The 17,788-nt window shown below is 39.1% G+C and overlaps 1 protein-coding gene across 4 annotated transcripts in view; it reads right to left on the bottom strand.

Moving 5' to 3' along the window:
- Window positions 1-17,788, bottom strand: part of LOC140063690 (natural resistance-associated macrophage protein 2-like) — an 82,055-nt gene that overhangs the window by 4,560 nt on the left and 59,707 nt on the right. For all 4 annotated transcript variants that reach the window (XM_072110156.1, XM_072110155.1, XM_072110153.1 and 1 more), the window contains 5 exons: window positions 15,285-15,452; window positions 13,033-13,122; window positions 11,868-11,987; window positions 11,310-11,459; window positions 3,382-3,455 (listed from right to left, as the gene is read on the bottom strand). In XM_072110156.1, coding sequence (XP_071966257.1) covers window positions 3,382-3,455; window positions 11,310-11,459; window positions 11,868-11,987; window positions 13,033-13,122; window positions 15,285-15,452 — 602 coding nt within the window. The remainder of the gene's footprint in view (window positions 1-3,381; window positions 3,456-11,309; window positions 11,460-11,867; window positions 11,988-13,032; window positions 13,123-15,284; window positions 15,453-17,788) is intronic.

Raw genomic sequence — 17,788 nt, 5'->3', positions numbered from 1 at the left:
TGTCTGCAGTGCTCTTCATTTGATTATTTTAGGCGGTAATATTGCACAATCATTTATTATATATTTTTTTAATTTCATTTTTCACAGGAGGAATTTAATTTGTTTATAATATAGGGAATCGTTGAATTTTTATATCGGTTAGTTTTTATTTTAGGTAATGTAAATCTATTGGGGTTACGTAATCTAGATATATTAGGTCTTTCAGCAGGCAGCATATTACGATGTCTCTCTGACTTAAGGATACCTTCTCCAAATTTTAATGTTAATTTTTCTCTACGTTCAGCAAGGCTGGTAATTTTGAGTTGAGTAAGGGCCGTATCATAGCTCTCATAGTCCTGGCCAAGTATAATTTTGCATGCTCGCTTTTGCAACCTCTCAATTTCATTGGTCTGTTGTTTTGTAATGCTAGAATGCCAAACAACACATGCATACTCAGTCAGCGGCCGAATATAGAGTTGATAAATACTTAACATGTCACCAATAGGTGCACTATATCCTCTCAATGCATAAAGAAGAAACATTCTTCTACTTGCTCTAGAGATAATACTTTTGATTTGGATATCCCAACCTAAATTGTCTTGTAGCTCAAGACCTAATAATTTCATACTATGTACAGTATCAATTTTTTCACCACTTATAGTAAATTGGGGGTAGTTTATTTGGGATTTCATAAAATTTATATTAATAACATGGCACTTCGAAGGCTTGGGTAGCATGTCATTTTGTTTACACCAACAACTCAAGGAATCTAAATGGGATTGAAGTTCTGATGATGTACTATTATTTTTTATATTAATTATTTCTCCCAGTGTTAGATCATCCACAAATTTCCAACGATTATCAGTGGTGTTACCCGCATCATTCACCATAACAGTAAATATGCTGGGTCCCAGTTTGGTACCCTGGGGGACCCCACACGTTATAGTTCTTAGTCCAGAACAATGTCCCTTAAATTTCACACACTGGGTGCGATTCATCAGAAAACTGCTAATCGTTGGAATTATCGACGGTCTAACACCAGATTCTATCATCTTTGAAATAGCAACATTATGGTTTATCCTATCAAACGCAGTTGTGAAATCAACTGTACATAATGTGGCGTAGGTCCCTGGCACATCAATATTGGATATAACCGTATTCAACATATCTACTAAGTAGTGTGTTGTACTAGTTCCTCTCACGTTACCATACTGTTTACAATCCAATACTGGTTCAAAATCCGTTTTTAACCATCCCGCTAGGAATGATTCAAATACTCTACCCAATATTTTAGTTAGTGAAATAGGTCGTAATTGGCCAACCATTGTCGGTTTTTTAACTTTAGGTACTGGTACAATTGATGCGGTCTTCCACACAGTTGGAAACACCCCTTCGTTTAGACAGGTATTAAAGATTAAAAACAGGGGTTGTGCTATTTCAAAAGAAAACAGCTTAATGAGTTTCACCGGAATATCATCTGGGTGGCCAGATTTATTGGAGTTTAATTTGTTTAAACTCTTCCAAATTTCTCCATGGTATATTTTGGGGGGTGGTTTTGTAGGCAAGTACGAGGGAAGTGTTTCCAATCTGAGTGGTGGAAGCTGGCAACATACTCTTGAGAAATGTTCATTAATTTGTTCAGCCTGTTCTTCAACAGATTCACCATAATTATTTAATTTAACATTGTCTGACTTCTTGTTATATCCTGTGATGTTTTTAATTGTTTTATTCCATTTACCGGGTTGTGCATTTTTTAGTCCTTCTATATTATCCTTATAATGTTTCTCTTTAGCTTTGTTAATTTCATACTTTACTTTGTTTCTTAGGCTTCGCCATAAATTTATATTATTAGATCTATATGCCTTTTGTCGCTCATCAATCAATTTATGTATGCGATAGTTCATCCACGGCTTTTCATTATTTCGTCGTCGAATTACTTTTTGCGGAAAATGTTCTTCGTATTTTTGTTTTAGTATATTTTCAAGGATTTCTGCCATTCTCTCTCCTGATTCTGCCAAATACACCTCCTCCCATGATTCCTGAGTTATCCATTGGCCCATCGATCGAATACAAGATTCTCTGAATGGCCTTGTGATCAAGGCTTTTGAGGTAGGCTTGCGAATTTGATTTAAAGGCTTCCAAATGATAACACAGTGGTCACTCTTGCCCAATGGACTGTGCTTTATGGGTGTTTCGTAAACATTATCAACATCAGTGACAATTTTGTCCAGGCAATTTTGTTTGCGAGTTGGGAAAAGAACGACTTGTTTAAGTAAGAGATGGTTTTCTAACTCATCAGTATCAAATTCATTGAAGTCGCCTAGTATAATAAATGCTGCTTTATTATGTGTTCCTCGAATCTTATCCACTGTTGTCACAATGTGGTCAGAAAGCAGCATTGCATGGTTGCACCTCGGAGGGTAATACACAGCGCATATACATAAGATTGATCCAATACAAGATGGTACTTTAACCTGGATCCACACCACCTCAAGATTTTCGGGTATCACAGCTTCAGTAATGCTTGCAGATTCTATATGATTACGAATGTATACTGCTACACCACCTCCTTTTTTATTTGCCCGATCTTTACGGTATACTTCATATTCACATAATTTAAATTTTCCAGAATCACTAGGTAGATCGTTAGTAAACCAAGTTTCAGTGATAATAGCGATATCTATATTTTCTCTCTTCATTACAATTTCAAATTCATCCATTTTATTAACTAGTGAGTTAGCATTAGTGAGTAGTATTGATGGAAGTCTAGCTCTTTTATTAAAGGCATACTCTTCTCTCACTATTTTAACTAGAACTTTAGGCAACCTATCCTGGACAATATTATCATCGCTTTTATTGTAATTTCTTTGACTTTGCGAAACTATAGTTGCAATACATCTCCGAATATTCCTTCCTCCTCTTCGAGAACGTTTGTGTTTGAGGATTTTATTATCTCTGAGGTATTGGTAAGTAAGCTCAGGAATAAGTTTATAATTTTTCGCCAAGTGAAATGAAAGCATAAACTCACGGCTATACGAAATAGGTCTAGGCCTAGGCTGGCTGATACACATTGTTCAGCTGGCTATTGTCTCACACCCACAGTCCGTGTTGTAGTGTGTCACGCTACAGTTCACACAGTCACTTTTAATCACCTTTAGGCCTAAGAATCAGTTTAGAAAAACAGTTATTTTTGGAGAGGCACTTAGTCAGCAGAAATCAAAATTTAGGTTACTACACATTCAGCATTACAAATAAACACAATTCACGGTATAACAGTAACCAAAACAGTAAAATAAAGGTAAAAAGAAAAAAAAATTTGTCCAGGTTAGCTAGATTACAGGCGTCAGCACTACAGCGCCCTCATTAATAAACATCTTTGTATAGTATTTCATTTTTACTTACATCCCATTTTGAAAATCTTGCATTAGGCTACCCATGCTTGTGAAAGTTAACACAGGAATTAAAGCAAACGGAAGCTATCAAAATAAGAAAATTAAAAGTAACAGTTATTAATTGAATTGAATTGAATTGAACTAAGAGTAGTGTTGTGAACGGCGCCCGCTGGGTAAACAGACCACCCCTCCGACCGAACGAGGGCGTCTCCCCGCTAGCTTGATTTGCATACAGGGGGTATGCAAATGTTAACGTGGGACCTCGACGCCCCCCGAACCGGTCTGTTTGAAGCAGGGAACCAAGCAAACAAGACGGAAGATACCGATTATATATATTGACTTGGACTTGCTCATTTACATTGTGTGTGATTTAGGACAAGCGGGACTGTTAAGGTAATTAATTATCAGGCCATTCCAGCACCAACCTAAAATCACAACATTGGCGCTGCGAGCAAAAGCTCGGAATATAGTTTTTTTTGGAGAGGTGGGAACCTTGATTGCTTGGCATTCTTAACGTGATCGGGTCGATCGCGAGGTATTTCGTCCTCCGAAACCTATTAACTTATTGTGCTTACAGTGCATTTGTTAGTTTATTGAAGTTGGTATATTTATTGAAGGTATAACATACCGGTAAAGTTAATCAGGCAGTATTGTGGCATTTGGATACTTGCTGTTTAGCGTATCGACGGGGTAGTCGATACGGACCGGGAGTTGTATTTATTTTTTTTTCTATAGTTGAAGTATTAGTGGACAGTTTGGTAGGCCGTATCACCTGGTGGGATACTAGGCGTGGCCGTTGAACTGAGTGGCACCACTAATTTTTATCTTGATTGTTTTTATTGATAATATCTTTTTCGTCCGTCAGTCAGGTTTTTTATCTTGAGAAATTATACTGACTGTACGTAATATATTGTGTTAACCTCATAGTGGCATTATCGCTCTCCTTTCTTTGCATCGGGGGAAGGTTTAGTGGTAAGTGTTGTTAACCGTATTGACGGTTTTTTTTTTAATAATCTAGTTGCTTTTCATTGCAGGTTTGCTGGTAAAATATTTTATTATATTTGCATCTCCCACAGCCATTTTGCAATATTGTGTGTGCGTTTTTGCATTGACGATATTTTAATTTGTACTCTTTGCTTAATAACATCTGTCATACACTGTAACTAGGTTCTAGTTAACTTTTGCCCAGTGCAAGACCTTTATGGAGTCCCTAATGTAGGGAAGAAACGGGCAACTAGAATAGTTAAATGGCGGGCTACCCATGGCAACATTACGTCCTCTAATATTCACCAGATACACGGAGTAGCCGGTACTGCCAGGTTAGTTGACTACCTGGATTTTCAACCGAATCCGAGTTTAGGTGGAGGCGTAGGCCAAATGATTGATAATGTGTCACCTTTAGTGGAAAAACAGAATAGAGCGGCCAGAAGGGGGTCGCAGGTCTCACAACCTGTAGATATGGAAGGGGTCTACCTGGTGCAAAATTATGGGGACCATAGTGGTCAATACCACATCCTCTCATCGCCTCAGGCTACTCCTTTATTAGAGGTACCAGGTACGTATTATACTGCAGGACCTGCTAGTGATCCTCGGCATCTCGAAGGTGGGCTTAGGGCTTATATGCCGTCCACCTCCGCTGGGCGTTCTGACCAGGATAGAAGTAAGAGTAGGTCAACACAACGTAGGAGCTACATCAGAAAGCCATCTCCAATAACCTTAGACTCGTGTTTTAGCTCTAGGGAGGACGAGGAGGAAAGACTACCCAGGAGACTATCTAAAAACGCTAGGTCTAAAACTAGGGCTCGCCAGCGATCTCCATCGACCAGCGATAGTGACCTTAGTAGGGATGGTACTGATACTGACAGTAGCAGGAGTAGAGAGTCGGATAGACATAGTGCAGGGGCTAGGACAGCAGTGGAGTGAGTGTCTTAGGACCACCCCGAGATAAGGAAGATGTTGGAAGCTGGTGTTATTCAACCGTCCATGTCCGAGTGGGCATCACCGCCTGTGTTGGTCCAGAAGCGCGATGGTTCTGTGCGTTTTTGCATTGACTATAGGGCTCTTAACAACATCACTACTAAAGATGCGTATCCATTACCTCTGATTCGTGATTGCCTGGACACACTGTCGGGGAATATCTGGTTTTCTAAACTGGACGCGATTTGGGAGTACTGGCAGATTAAGATGAAGGATGAAGACCGTAAGAAGACAGCGTTTATCACCAAGCATGGCCTGTATGAATTCGTGAAAATGCCATTTGGTCTTACCAATTGTCCTGCAACCTTCTCCCGTGCCATGTGTTTGGTGCTGCGGGGATTGGCATGGGATACTGTATTGGCATTTCTCGATGATATTGTCGTGCTAGGTAAAAAAGAGGAAGTTTCACTGGGGGGAGGAACAACAACAGGCGTTCACCGGCTTGAAAGCTGCTCTCGTTCTCGCCTTGCCGAACGGGACTGATAAATTTATTCTGGATGTCGACGCTTCAGATCAAGCGCTAGGAGGCGAGCTGCAGGAAGGTAAGGAGAAGGTAATTGCATATGCAAGTGCCCGTCTAACTCATGAACAACGGAACTATTGCACTACACGCAAGGAGTTGCTGGCAATTGTGTTCATGACAAGGCATTCAAGGCATTTTAGGCACTACCTTCTAGGCAGACCTTTTAGAGTGCGGACTGATCACAACAGCCTGATCTGGCTCCTCAACTTCAAGCAACCACAGGGGCAACTCGCTCGGTGGATCGAGGAGCTGAGCCAGTACCACCTGCTGATTGAACACCACCGAGGACAACACCATGGCAAAGCCGATGCTCTTTCTCGCCGACCAGAAACGCATGACAGTAGCCACGAACGGCCTGCGCTTGAAGGGCTTCCCTGTTGGGGCTGTTCGTACTGTCAACGGGCAGATGCCAGATGGTCAGCGTTCCAGGATGAAGTGGACGACGTTTTGCCCATCGCCCACGTACACCAGGTAGCCGTGGACCACCCGGGGGGTACTCTGCCAGGGGACGATGTTCCTTGGGACCCCGGTGGACCGGTAAGTATAGAGGTATCACGGACTGCTACTAACGGTACGATTCAGTTTTCTTTCCTACAGGACGACGACGGTGGACGAGTGGCTGCAGTACAGCTACGGCCGAAGGGACCCGAGTGTTGGAGTTACTCACTGGATGAGCTACGGCAACACCAAACGAGTGATCCTGACTTGGCACCTGTTCTGGACTGGTTGCAGAATGGGGAACCCTCCGAGAATCAGCTGTTTATCTCCAGCGCTGCCACCAAACACTACTGGCTGAACAGGCAACGCCTGCACCTCACGGAAGCGGGTATACTGTTCATCCATCAAGCGGAGGGTACGGTTACCGGACGACTACTTTTGTTGCCCAGGGAGCTACACGCCGTAGCTCTCAGGTTACATCATGATTTGCCATCGGCGGGTCATCAAGGGGTCGCCCGGACCAAGTTTCGACTGAAGGAGAAGTTTTTCTGGTACGGTATGGGCGGGGATATACGGAGGTATGTACAGACTTGCAATATTTGTAATAGAAGGTCGCCAAGGTCGACACCAGTTGACCGAATTCCAGGCCGGTGTTCCTATGGAACGCATACATATCAATTTCCTTGGCCCGTTACCAAAAACTGAACAGGGAAACATCTACATTCTGATGATGGTCGACCAATTCACCAAATGGGTTAAAATCAGCCCGCTCCCGTCTCAAGTTGCAGAGGTAACCGCTAGAGCCCTAGTAAGGGACTTTTTCTCTAGGTTCGGTGTACCTTTTCAGTTACACTCAGACCAGGGGAGGAATTTGAATCTGGAAAGTGAATTGTTTGCATCTTTATGTAAAGTTTTGCAGATTCACAAGACCCGAACGACAAGCTACCGACCGGCGGCTAATGGTCAAGTAGAGCGATTTAATCGCACACTAATGGATGCTGTACGATGTTTCGTTGGGAAGAGGCAGCGAGACTGGGATGTCTATCTGCCGCAGATTGCTGGTGCACTACGCGCCACGGTGAACTGCTCGACTGGTTGTACTCCAAACATGCTGATGCTGGGCCGAGAGGTCAACTTACCAGCTGATCTTATGTTTGGAGAATGTAGATCCACGGAGGAGCAGGAGGTAGCCACCTATGTTGCAGATTTGGTGAAAGCGATCTGTGATGCCCATGGCGTTGTTAGGGAAACGCTAAAGCAAACTCAGAAGAGAATGAAACGGGACTATGATCTTCGAGTACTGGAACGTCCATACCAATGTGGGGACAAAGTCTACGTCCTTGACAACGCTACCCATAGGGGAAAGTGTAAGAAATTGTGTCCCCCCTGGAAGGGGCCTAGTATTATTACTAATGTAATGGTGTCAGAATATGCTACATAATTTTTCGCCGATCTTTTATCCTTATTTATTTGGTGGTGATACATGGCATTAAATCCTTCACCCTGGTATTCAATAATCTCCGCTACATTGTATCGTTATACTTGTTATTATACCATATTTAATTATATTTCATATTGTACTCTAATTGTTATCATTATCCCTTTTATCATATATTATATAATTGCCTGGTTTATCTTAACTTCTATAATTTAAATTTTTTTTATTTTTTTATTTTATGTACTTTCACTATTATATATTCTTATTTTAGTCTACTCTGTAGCAATGTTAGTATACTTATAGGCATACGGGAGTCCCGACTTAAAGTTCAGTGAACTTACTGTGACTTCCATCCACCCACATTTAATATATGTTATGTAAATGTAAATGATATATATATATATATATATATGAGTGGAAAAAATAAATAAACGAAACGAAATGAATGTTATTAGTTCTTGTATATTTCAGGTGCAGCTGAGGAACAAGACGGTGGTTTTAAATCATGACAAGCTGAAGCCCTGTCGGGATCGACAACTTCCTAAATGGCTGGCTGATTTTAATTTACCTTCTCTTTCTTCACCTACAGATCCGGATGCGGGACCGTTGTATTGTCTATGTCGCCAGCCCTGGGCCGGCTCATTTATGATACAATGTGACTATTGCGAGGTGTGGTACCACGGTGCATGTGTGAATATTGCACCATCTGAGGCCTTGGACATCGACTTATATCGATGTGCGGACTGCAAGTCCTCGGTTAACAATTAAGTGCTCACGTTTATCTTCTCTTCCCTCTCAGGTATGGACCAGTTACCGTTCGCTGACGGAAGTGAGACGGATGTTTCCGAAATGGAGGAAGATGTGCTCCTGGCTAGCCCGGGTGCGCGGGAGGAATTGATCCCGAAAGAAGAAGGGGTGGCTGGGGATACGGGAGGGGCTTGCCCGGTGGCGAGCACCCCAGCCAAGCAGAAACCAACATGCCATCTGGGATGTGGTCGAGTGGCCAACATGCGGGTCCACGTCACGAAGATGCATGCTCCGGGGTGTTTTCGACCACTGGAACGAAGTTCTTGGCGGAGGGCACGAGTGCAGTGGCGGGCACTCACCAGCTTGGCGACGGAGGGCCTTGGTAAAGGCAAGACACCGGAGGACTTGAGGTGTCTCCTGAACGTCCAGCACCTAATGGGGGATCGCACTGACGTCCTACCTCCGGATAGGAAAACTCGTCGGGCCATCCTTATGCTGACACGGGTAATTGGAGGAAGGAGGCCCCCGCCTCTCACGATAGCTCCGGTTATCAGTCACCCATCGGCTCTCATACACTGGCGCTGTGTGATTGCTCTTATCGCTTCTTTTGGTGAAGAGCTGTTGAAGGAGTGTGGTCGTCGGGCTGAGGAGGAGGAACCGGCGGTGGACCAGACCGCCAAAAACCTGACGAAGAGGAAAGCCACAGGTAGAGAGCATGGAGAGCGACCGACCAAGCGCGATGCCCCGGCACCGAAGGATGGTAGATCAGTGGCGGCACCACCGATTGTGCAGGGTACATCGGCCTCGCTTGGTTCCATCTGGACTGGTTGCAGAGGGACCTGCAACTTTCCCGACGAGCGGACCTCTGGGACGTGGAGCGAGCGGTGCGGGTGGGAAGTGGAACACAGCCTGTGGAAGTGGTAGGCGGGTTTGCCCTGTTTGGCGATCCAACCACTTACCCCACCGAGCGGGAGATTGGCGGATTGACGAGGAACGGCTGTGCGGCGAGTTTGGGAGTGGCTCCTGGCTACTCGCCGACAACGGTTCAATTCGATAGGCTTCTGGCCCTAGCCCGAACTCGAGATGTTCGAGTAATCGGGAGAGTGGGGTTGGACCATTCGGCCCCGCCTACGGATTGGCCGAGACAAGATCAGCTGCTAAAGAGGGTGTTGGGTCGTTGCTTGGACGGCCGCCGCCACCACCGCATCCTGTGTCTTGAAATTTCTGGAGTTCAAGGCGATGTCACTGGGGAGGAGTGCTACTATCGTGTCTTGGACATCCTACGTCTAAGTTGCGTGTTGAAGGAACAGCGGCTGCTTCTGGCAGACTACGCTTCCACGAAAGCCGTAGCAACCGGCATTTCCCCAGGACATACTTTAGCGTGACCATCCGAGTGACGGGCTTTACGGCCGATCAACGCAGGGGCCTGTGTTTCATCGCCACAAATGAAGATCGGCGATGGGGTCCAACGGACCGGACAGTCGGAGCACCTCATCTGTTGGGGGCGACTGCCGTCGCCGTGGGACAGGTGCTCGACCGGAGCCCCATGCAGGGCATTGATCTGACATGGAAGAACGGTCGAGATCTCCTTTGAGCCCCTGGCTCACCCACAACCAGAAGTTTTCAGTTTTTCCAGAAATTTTCCGTTTCAAAAGAAAATTTTGTTTTACAATTATTTTTATTTATATCTTTCAGGTATCCAGGGAAGCAGAGGACGGTGCTACAGTCATGTCCCACGGCCAGTGACTACCTGAAGAGATCGTTGGGAGCGGTCTACATAGCTACGGGTATCGGGTATTTCTCAACGTACGCAAATCACCCAGTTCACCTCCAAGGTGGATCCAGGACGGGGTGCCCGCTTTTCAAACACGGGAGGAGTGTTGTGAAACTTAGCGCCCGCTGGGTAAACAGACCACCCCTCCGACCGGACGAGGGCGTCTCCCCGATAGCTTGATTTGCATACAGGGGGTATGCAAATGGTAACGTGGGACCTCGACGCCGCCCGAACCGGTGTATTCGAAGCAGGGAACCAAGCAAACAAGACGGAAGATACCGATTATATATATTGACTTGGACTTGCTCATTTACATTGTGTGTGATTTAGGACAAGCGGGACTGTTAAGGTAAGCCTAGTAGCTTTAATTATCAGGCCATTCCAGCACCAACCTAAAATCACAACAGTAGATTAATTTGCAAAAACATCCATCTCTCAAGGAGGTCTCCAGACTCAAATGGAAGAACAAGCTTGCTAAAGCCTGGTAATACCATTAAAGATGAACTGTTAGGAAGTAAGCACAACACAAGCAAGTTGACCAATGAAAGGCAACAGTTCGTATAATCCATTGCTTGTGATTGGTCAATACTTGTGTTTATACATCTTTGCGTTTTGTTTTATTTTATTGGGAACCAAGCTTTTTATTTATTTATTTATCACCATATTTACTGAGGGTAGCCTATCCAGTTCCTAATAGAACTGATCATTCAGGGCCCTCGATATAACATACATACAGTACAACACATAAAATATGTGGAGGTCATAAAATATGAAGAGGTTGAGTACCTTGCAAGCATTAACAGCTCCATTAAGCGGTCCTCAATAAGGAGATTATAATCAATGAAGAGGAGTTCAAACTCTCCAGAAATGGTGTAGACGCCACAAACGGGTGCCAAGTGGGGGGAGACTTTCTGAAGAGGGGTCCAAGGCTCAAAATATGATCCCTGCTAGTAAGTTGTGGCATCTTAAAGAAAAGTGCAGAAACTGGGTACAGAAAGACAGGTTCCTAAATGTATAAAATAAAATATTCAACAAACATACCTGCAAGCTCATTACAACATTAAGAATATCGTTCATGCCTGTAAGATTATCAATGCCACTAAACACTGCAATGATTAAGGTAGGACAGATGGCTATAGAACGTGTTAGTAAAATACGCCGCCAACGAGACCATTTCAAATTTAAGAAACCCTACAAAAAAAAACGAATTTAAAACGAGTTAATAGTATAATAGATACTGCTAGGGGATAAAAGATAATATGACAATAATGCTATTGTTGCTTATTATTTAAACAAAGAAATCTGTAGCACTTTTTCAAATTATTTATTTTTTATCAAAATTTTAATAAAATCTATATTATTATATATCTAAAATTATATAGAAAAGGTGGATAAAGCTTGGTGTCTGCAAAATGGTTTAATGCTTGGGTGAGAAATAAATGAATAAACAAACTTTGCGGGTGTTGAGAAAAATTATGCTTTTAATTCTGTTTTAGATATTTTTTTGTCTGCATTTAAAATTAAATTTAAACTCAATAATCCCTCTATCAGGGTTGAGGGTTGATTCAGTCCTCAAATGCTACCATGTGAGTTTCTTACTTCCATAGCAAATTGTCCGGCATATGTTCCAGTCATCGTTGAACTCTGACCAGAAGCCAATATTCCAATTGCCCAAATATAGAGGGCAGCAGCTCCAAATTCACATCCAAGAAAAACACCCTAATAAGGAAATAATTATTTCAATGATATACAGTAATATAATCAACCCATCAATTTTTTATTTGGGATTTTTTGTGTAGTTTATTTCTTACATCAAAACTTTAAAATAACTGTATGATGAAATTATGTAATTTTTTAAACAATACATTGTCATGCTTTAAAGGAAATGATTATACAAAAATATACATAACATTTATGAAACAAATAACGTAATAAGAGTACATATGATTAATTGTGTGTGTCGATTGTTTAAATGTATTTTTTTTAATCATTCATGGGAGTATGCCCACCTTTATCCTTGTTCTCATTTTTTCCACAGTTTTACATTTATCTTTGATATTTACAATTTGTACATTAAAAGATTTAAAAAAATCTGTGTACATACTTTAAAATACAAAAAAAATTTATTATTTATACAATATATTTCAAAATAAGTATATTCCAATTTGTATCGATAATATTGTTAGAAAGTTAAAGTCCCATTCCCTACAATTTTTAGATCTAATTTAAGGTCACAAACTACATTTAATGTAAAAATAAATACTATATGGTCCTATTGAGATAACTTTTTCGGTTGTTAAATGGTTAAAAATGTGAAAAATAAGGCGATTCTAATCATTTTAGCGGCCCGCTATAAATCCCAACATGCATTATGCGCGGATTGATATTTTTGTTTTTCTTCTGTAATCCACCCACTTTTCGATCGATAGTGAGGCTCCTAAATTTTCAGCAAAAATACTGGATTTCCTCCAATTTGTATCAACGGAGTCTGGCAAAAACAGAAAGGATAATGAATGCAGCAACTATACAACTATGTTTGATTACCGATGTTTACCAGGCCTACAAAACTAAGCCTACCCAGGCTAAAAACGGCCAACGACACTCACCGCAAGCTACTTAGGTAGCGCATTGTTTCTTTCTTTTTATAATAATTTACCATAAAACCTTCATACATAAGACAAGGAATAATGTTTTTAAAGTAATATATATGTATTATTTTTACAAAACATCACAAATTGTAGGGAATAGGTCTTTAAGATCTTACCCCCTTGTAAATGTCTATATCTGGAATATCTGATCCATTTGCTGGGAATACATCTGCTTGCGCAATGTTATTTTCAATGCACTTCTCATGCTGTAAATCAAAGAATAGAATTTTGTCAGTATCTAGTATTTGTACAGGCCTATTGGTCAGATAGTACTAAAATCATTATCATTATGATTATAGAAAAGATAATAATAATAATAATTAAGACAAATTATGCTGTTATTTGTAATGTCAACAGTAAGTCAATGACCATTATCTCTTCAGAAGATGATTATATAAAAAGAAAAACAAAGATGAAATGGGGAAAATTAATTAGTTATCCGCATTGAGCGGATAACTCCTTGTAACTGTCCTGTTTCATCATCTTTTTTTTTTTTTTTTTTTTCTGTATTCTTCTTTCTTTCTGTCATTTTTGTGTCTCGCGTAACTCAAAAACGTGTAAACATAACATTTCATAACTTTGTCAACATGTGGGCATTTACGTGAAATTGTGCACCTCCTATTTTTGAATGACGTCAGAGTTGCGCAACATGACTTACGCGCGTTTTTCCGAATTTCGCGTATTTAACATAGATCGAAAACCATATAACAATTTAATATGAAACTTGACAAAAGTTTAAGTTATATCTTGCGCTAACTGACTATGAGGAAAAAATGGCTTGTTTCACACGAAGTTACGCGCGCACGCGCGTTTAAAATTTCAAAATGCGAAAAATCAATTTCTAATCAACTTTCTACGCGTTTCATGTAATTTTAAGAATGTAAAAAATTCCCACGCGCGCGCCTTTTTTTACGCGCATGGTGCGAACGTAGCGTTGAAAACACTTTTTTTTTTGTGATTTATGTTTTTTCAGCCTTTTCTAGTAATTTTACCAACTTTTAAACAATTTCGATTTAAAATTACGTCATACGGGCACGTTGAATTGAATAATTTACGTGCGTTTTTTTATGAAAAAGTTAAAAAATATGTCAAAATTCGTCAAAATTATGCCTTTTTTTAAACAGTCAAAAGATTCTAAACAACGAGGTGAAATTTTTTTAAATTACAAATTCTGGATGTTGATGAGTTGTAGATATCGGATCATGAATCAATATGGCTAACCGGACATTGTGACGTCATCGTATGGCCACACGAATGAAAAATATAGGATTTTTGTCTCTTTCGTTATTGCTCATCATATTCAATGGAGCGCATCACGCCTATCTGTATTCCTTTTTCTCCGAGATTTTAATATTGTCTAGGTCAATCAACTATCTTTCGCATGAGTTAAAAATATTTTAATTTTTATGACGTCATCATGCCTAAAAATTATAATTAACAGGGTTATTAATTTCATCTTTACAGTAAATTTTAATCTGTTATAGCTCGTAAGAATAAAAAGTGATAATTATGATTAAAACGTTTTCTGGAAGCTATTGGACTGTAGATACGAATTAATGTGAACATTTTGCCAATCGGATGTTGTGAAGTAAAATGTATTTTCATATTTTGCGTCATGGTTCATCATATTTAAACGAGCACGCATTCATATTCTACGTATTCAAATTTCTTCTACACGTTAATATGTTGTTGGTGAGATAATGTCCTTCCAAAATTGCTATCTTAGTGTTTAATTTTAATACCGTCGCCATGTTAAAAATTGAAATAAACGGTGGGTCCCGTAATTTCACCTATTCTACACTGTATGTAATATGTATACAGATTTATACTGTTTGCATGTATATACTATATGACACAAAATTGACAGAATTCAGCACTAACAGCATATCATATTCTTCAGTTCTTGTCATAATGCCATAATCTTTATCTGTGTGCAATATTCCAACGTATGACGTGCACGTGGCGCTTGTCGTGGTGCGGATAACTAACTCGTCAATGTGACGAGTTTCATGTCTAGTTATAACTGTTTTTTTTACCAAATAAATTTTTTCCAAGTTGAAACAATTTTAACGGGGATTTAAAAACGATTCTATGTAGATTAAGATCAAATATTTCACAAGGTAATTCAATTTGGCATTACAAATTTGTTGCATATTTAATATAACATATTTAGAGTTTTAAAGTACATTAAACTTTTTAATTTTATAGTTTGAATTTTTTTACATCTTGAACTTAAATACATTGTTTATAAATGTATTTTTATTTACGATTATTTATATAAATTTAATTATTTTTACTTTGATACAGATTTAAATAGAGGGCTCCTAATGCTATAACAATGTTATAGTTCTATAATAATTACACATACAATTTCTGCACTTGTTTTATTGTTATCACTGTGGAGACCTTCGGCGAAGACCGATACCACGAAAAGGTTGATCAGGAAGGAAACAAATAGCGCAATCGAAGCTTCAATCAGATAGTATTTATTAGCCTCTTTTACAGCTTCTTTCTTCCCTCTGTCGATTTCTCTAGACTGAAAAATAAAAAGTTGTTGATATTTAAATGGAGACATAAACAGAAATGTAAATAAGATCTTTTGCAGTTTTAAGATATTCCAAAATGTCTTAACTATTTAAAAAAAATGTGTAGTGTGTAGTCACATAATTTTGGTTTAGTTATTAACTCTACTTTTATTTCTTTTCCGAGGTTGTGGAATACCCTCCCAATTGAAGTGACTGATTTATGCGATTTTGGTTCCTCTAAGTTTTCCCTGCTCTTCTGGAAAATAAATGAATTTAATTGAATTGAATTAACAATGTTAAGTTCCAGTAATTCATCATTATGTTTATTTTTGAAAGTTGCAGAAAGTTCTTTAAAATATGACTTGAATTTCTATCCCAAAGTGTACCTTTTTATCTATTATATTTTATTGGTAACTTGCATTGAGGAAGAGAGTGAATTTTCTTTCTAGCTGTTTTACTAGCAGTTGTGGACTCTCCAGAAGGTGCAAAATTGGGCAGCTCGCTTGGTGATGTGTGCCAAGAAGTATGATCACGTCACACCATTGTTCAAAGAGTTAAATTGGCTACCAATGGAGTCACGTGTTAAATTTAAGATCCTGCTGCTGGTGTTCCGATGCCTAAATAGTTGCGCTCCAAAATATCTCTCAGAATTGTTGACAGTCAAGAAGGGAAAGCGAGAACTAAGATCTAGTCATCAAGTGCTACTGGACATTCCAAGGAGCAAACATAGTTTGGGAGATCGGACTTTCAGTGTTGCTGGACCTAGGCTCTGGACCCACCTACCCTTGAACATTAAACACACATCATTATTGAGTCACTTTACTTTCACCTTTTCTAATTTATTTTTATTTTTTTGTCTACAGCGCCATGAGCAATGAATGTTGGAATAGCGCTATATAAATTGAACGATTGATTGATTGATTGGTTACTTTATCATCTTGATTTAGTTTTTTGCTTATTTTATTTCTATCTCCATTGAGATCCAGTCCTGATACCCATTAAGCTGCCTTTTGATTTTTATTATGTATATTATATAATCTTATTTATTTATATCATTCTTTATTTCTTTCACAACTAAGCGATATAAATACAAAAAGATAACAACAAATTTGTTTTCTGTCCATTGCCACCGCTATTTACATAATTATATCAATGGCAATAAAACAATAACATTGTGGGAATCTCTGTTTTTTTTAATGAAATTTCTAAACCAGTATTTGCTGCCAGATTGATGAGATAAACATTCCCACCCAGCAGGAAAAAGTACCTAAACAACAAAACATCATTTTATATCTTGTTTTACTTAATACATTCAATCAATCCTTTTCTATCGAAATATTTTAGGAAATAATATACAAAGTCAAACATGATATAAACAAATTAAGCTTTGTGGTTATTTTTTTAATACTTCATTCTTGCCTTTAAGTATGAATATGTTTACTTTGTTGTGGTTGTTTTAATTGGTCACGTTCTTGTCCAACTTAATTTTGGACCTTCTTAGAAAAACTACTATATGAAATAGATTAACAGCATATTATTTCTATTTACATACTGTAATGAAACATAAATAGTTACTGTACTGTAAAGAATAACTTATTTTTCATGTATATACATTAGTACAGTACTCTATATATTTGCATAAGCAGTCCAATGCCACACAATACATTTACAGTGTCATGTCTAGTGACGATAAAAGGCTTGCAGTATCCAGAATCTTTTCCACAACCCTTTTACTAGTGTTTCTTTAAACTAACATTAGCCAAATGTTGTGTTTTTACACATTCTGAAAATCATATCATATGACTATGCAATAAAATAAAATTGAAGGTTATTTTTACCATATTATTCCCAATATTTGGGATCATATTTTACCTCTCTTTTCTAGTGTTTTCTATAACTTATGATAATTAATGGAAGCATCCAGGTCCATACAAAAAATGTATAGATTGTTTAAAGAACTTTTAGATATTCTCAATACAAGATACAGAAATTCCAAACCCTGACTTTCTTTAATACTGTATTTTAAAAGTTCTTTTCTTGGCTCTTACTAAAATTTCCTTCCAAAAAGGGAAGAAATAATCTGAAAAAAGATGTCATTTCTATTTTTAAACTCAGTTTATTCCTTATTTTATTTACAGTCATAAACGGAAAACAATTTTTTTTTCTAAAAACGTGTACATGGGGAAATTTTGAATTGCAACAGAATCGCTGACTCTTCAGAAGGTCACTGGGTAGGGCAAACATACAGACTATTCTCTGTTGATATTAATGGTGACTTCATTGCACAACCAACCACAGACTCACTAAATGAGAAACTGGTTTTATTTTTAGTAAATATTAGGCTACA

Source organism: Antedon mediterranea, chromosome 1 (assembly GCF_964355755.1).
Source record: "Antedon mediterranea chromosome 1, ecAntMedi1.1, whole genome shotgun sequence".
Classification (NCBI taxonomy): domain Eukaryota; kingdom Metazoa; phylum Echinodermata; class Crinoidea; order Comatulida; family Antedonidae; genus Antedon; species Antedon mediterranea.
Note: the sequence above shows the minus strand (reverse complement) of the source record. Positions and strands in the feature narration are given on the sequence as shown.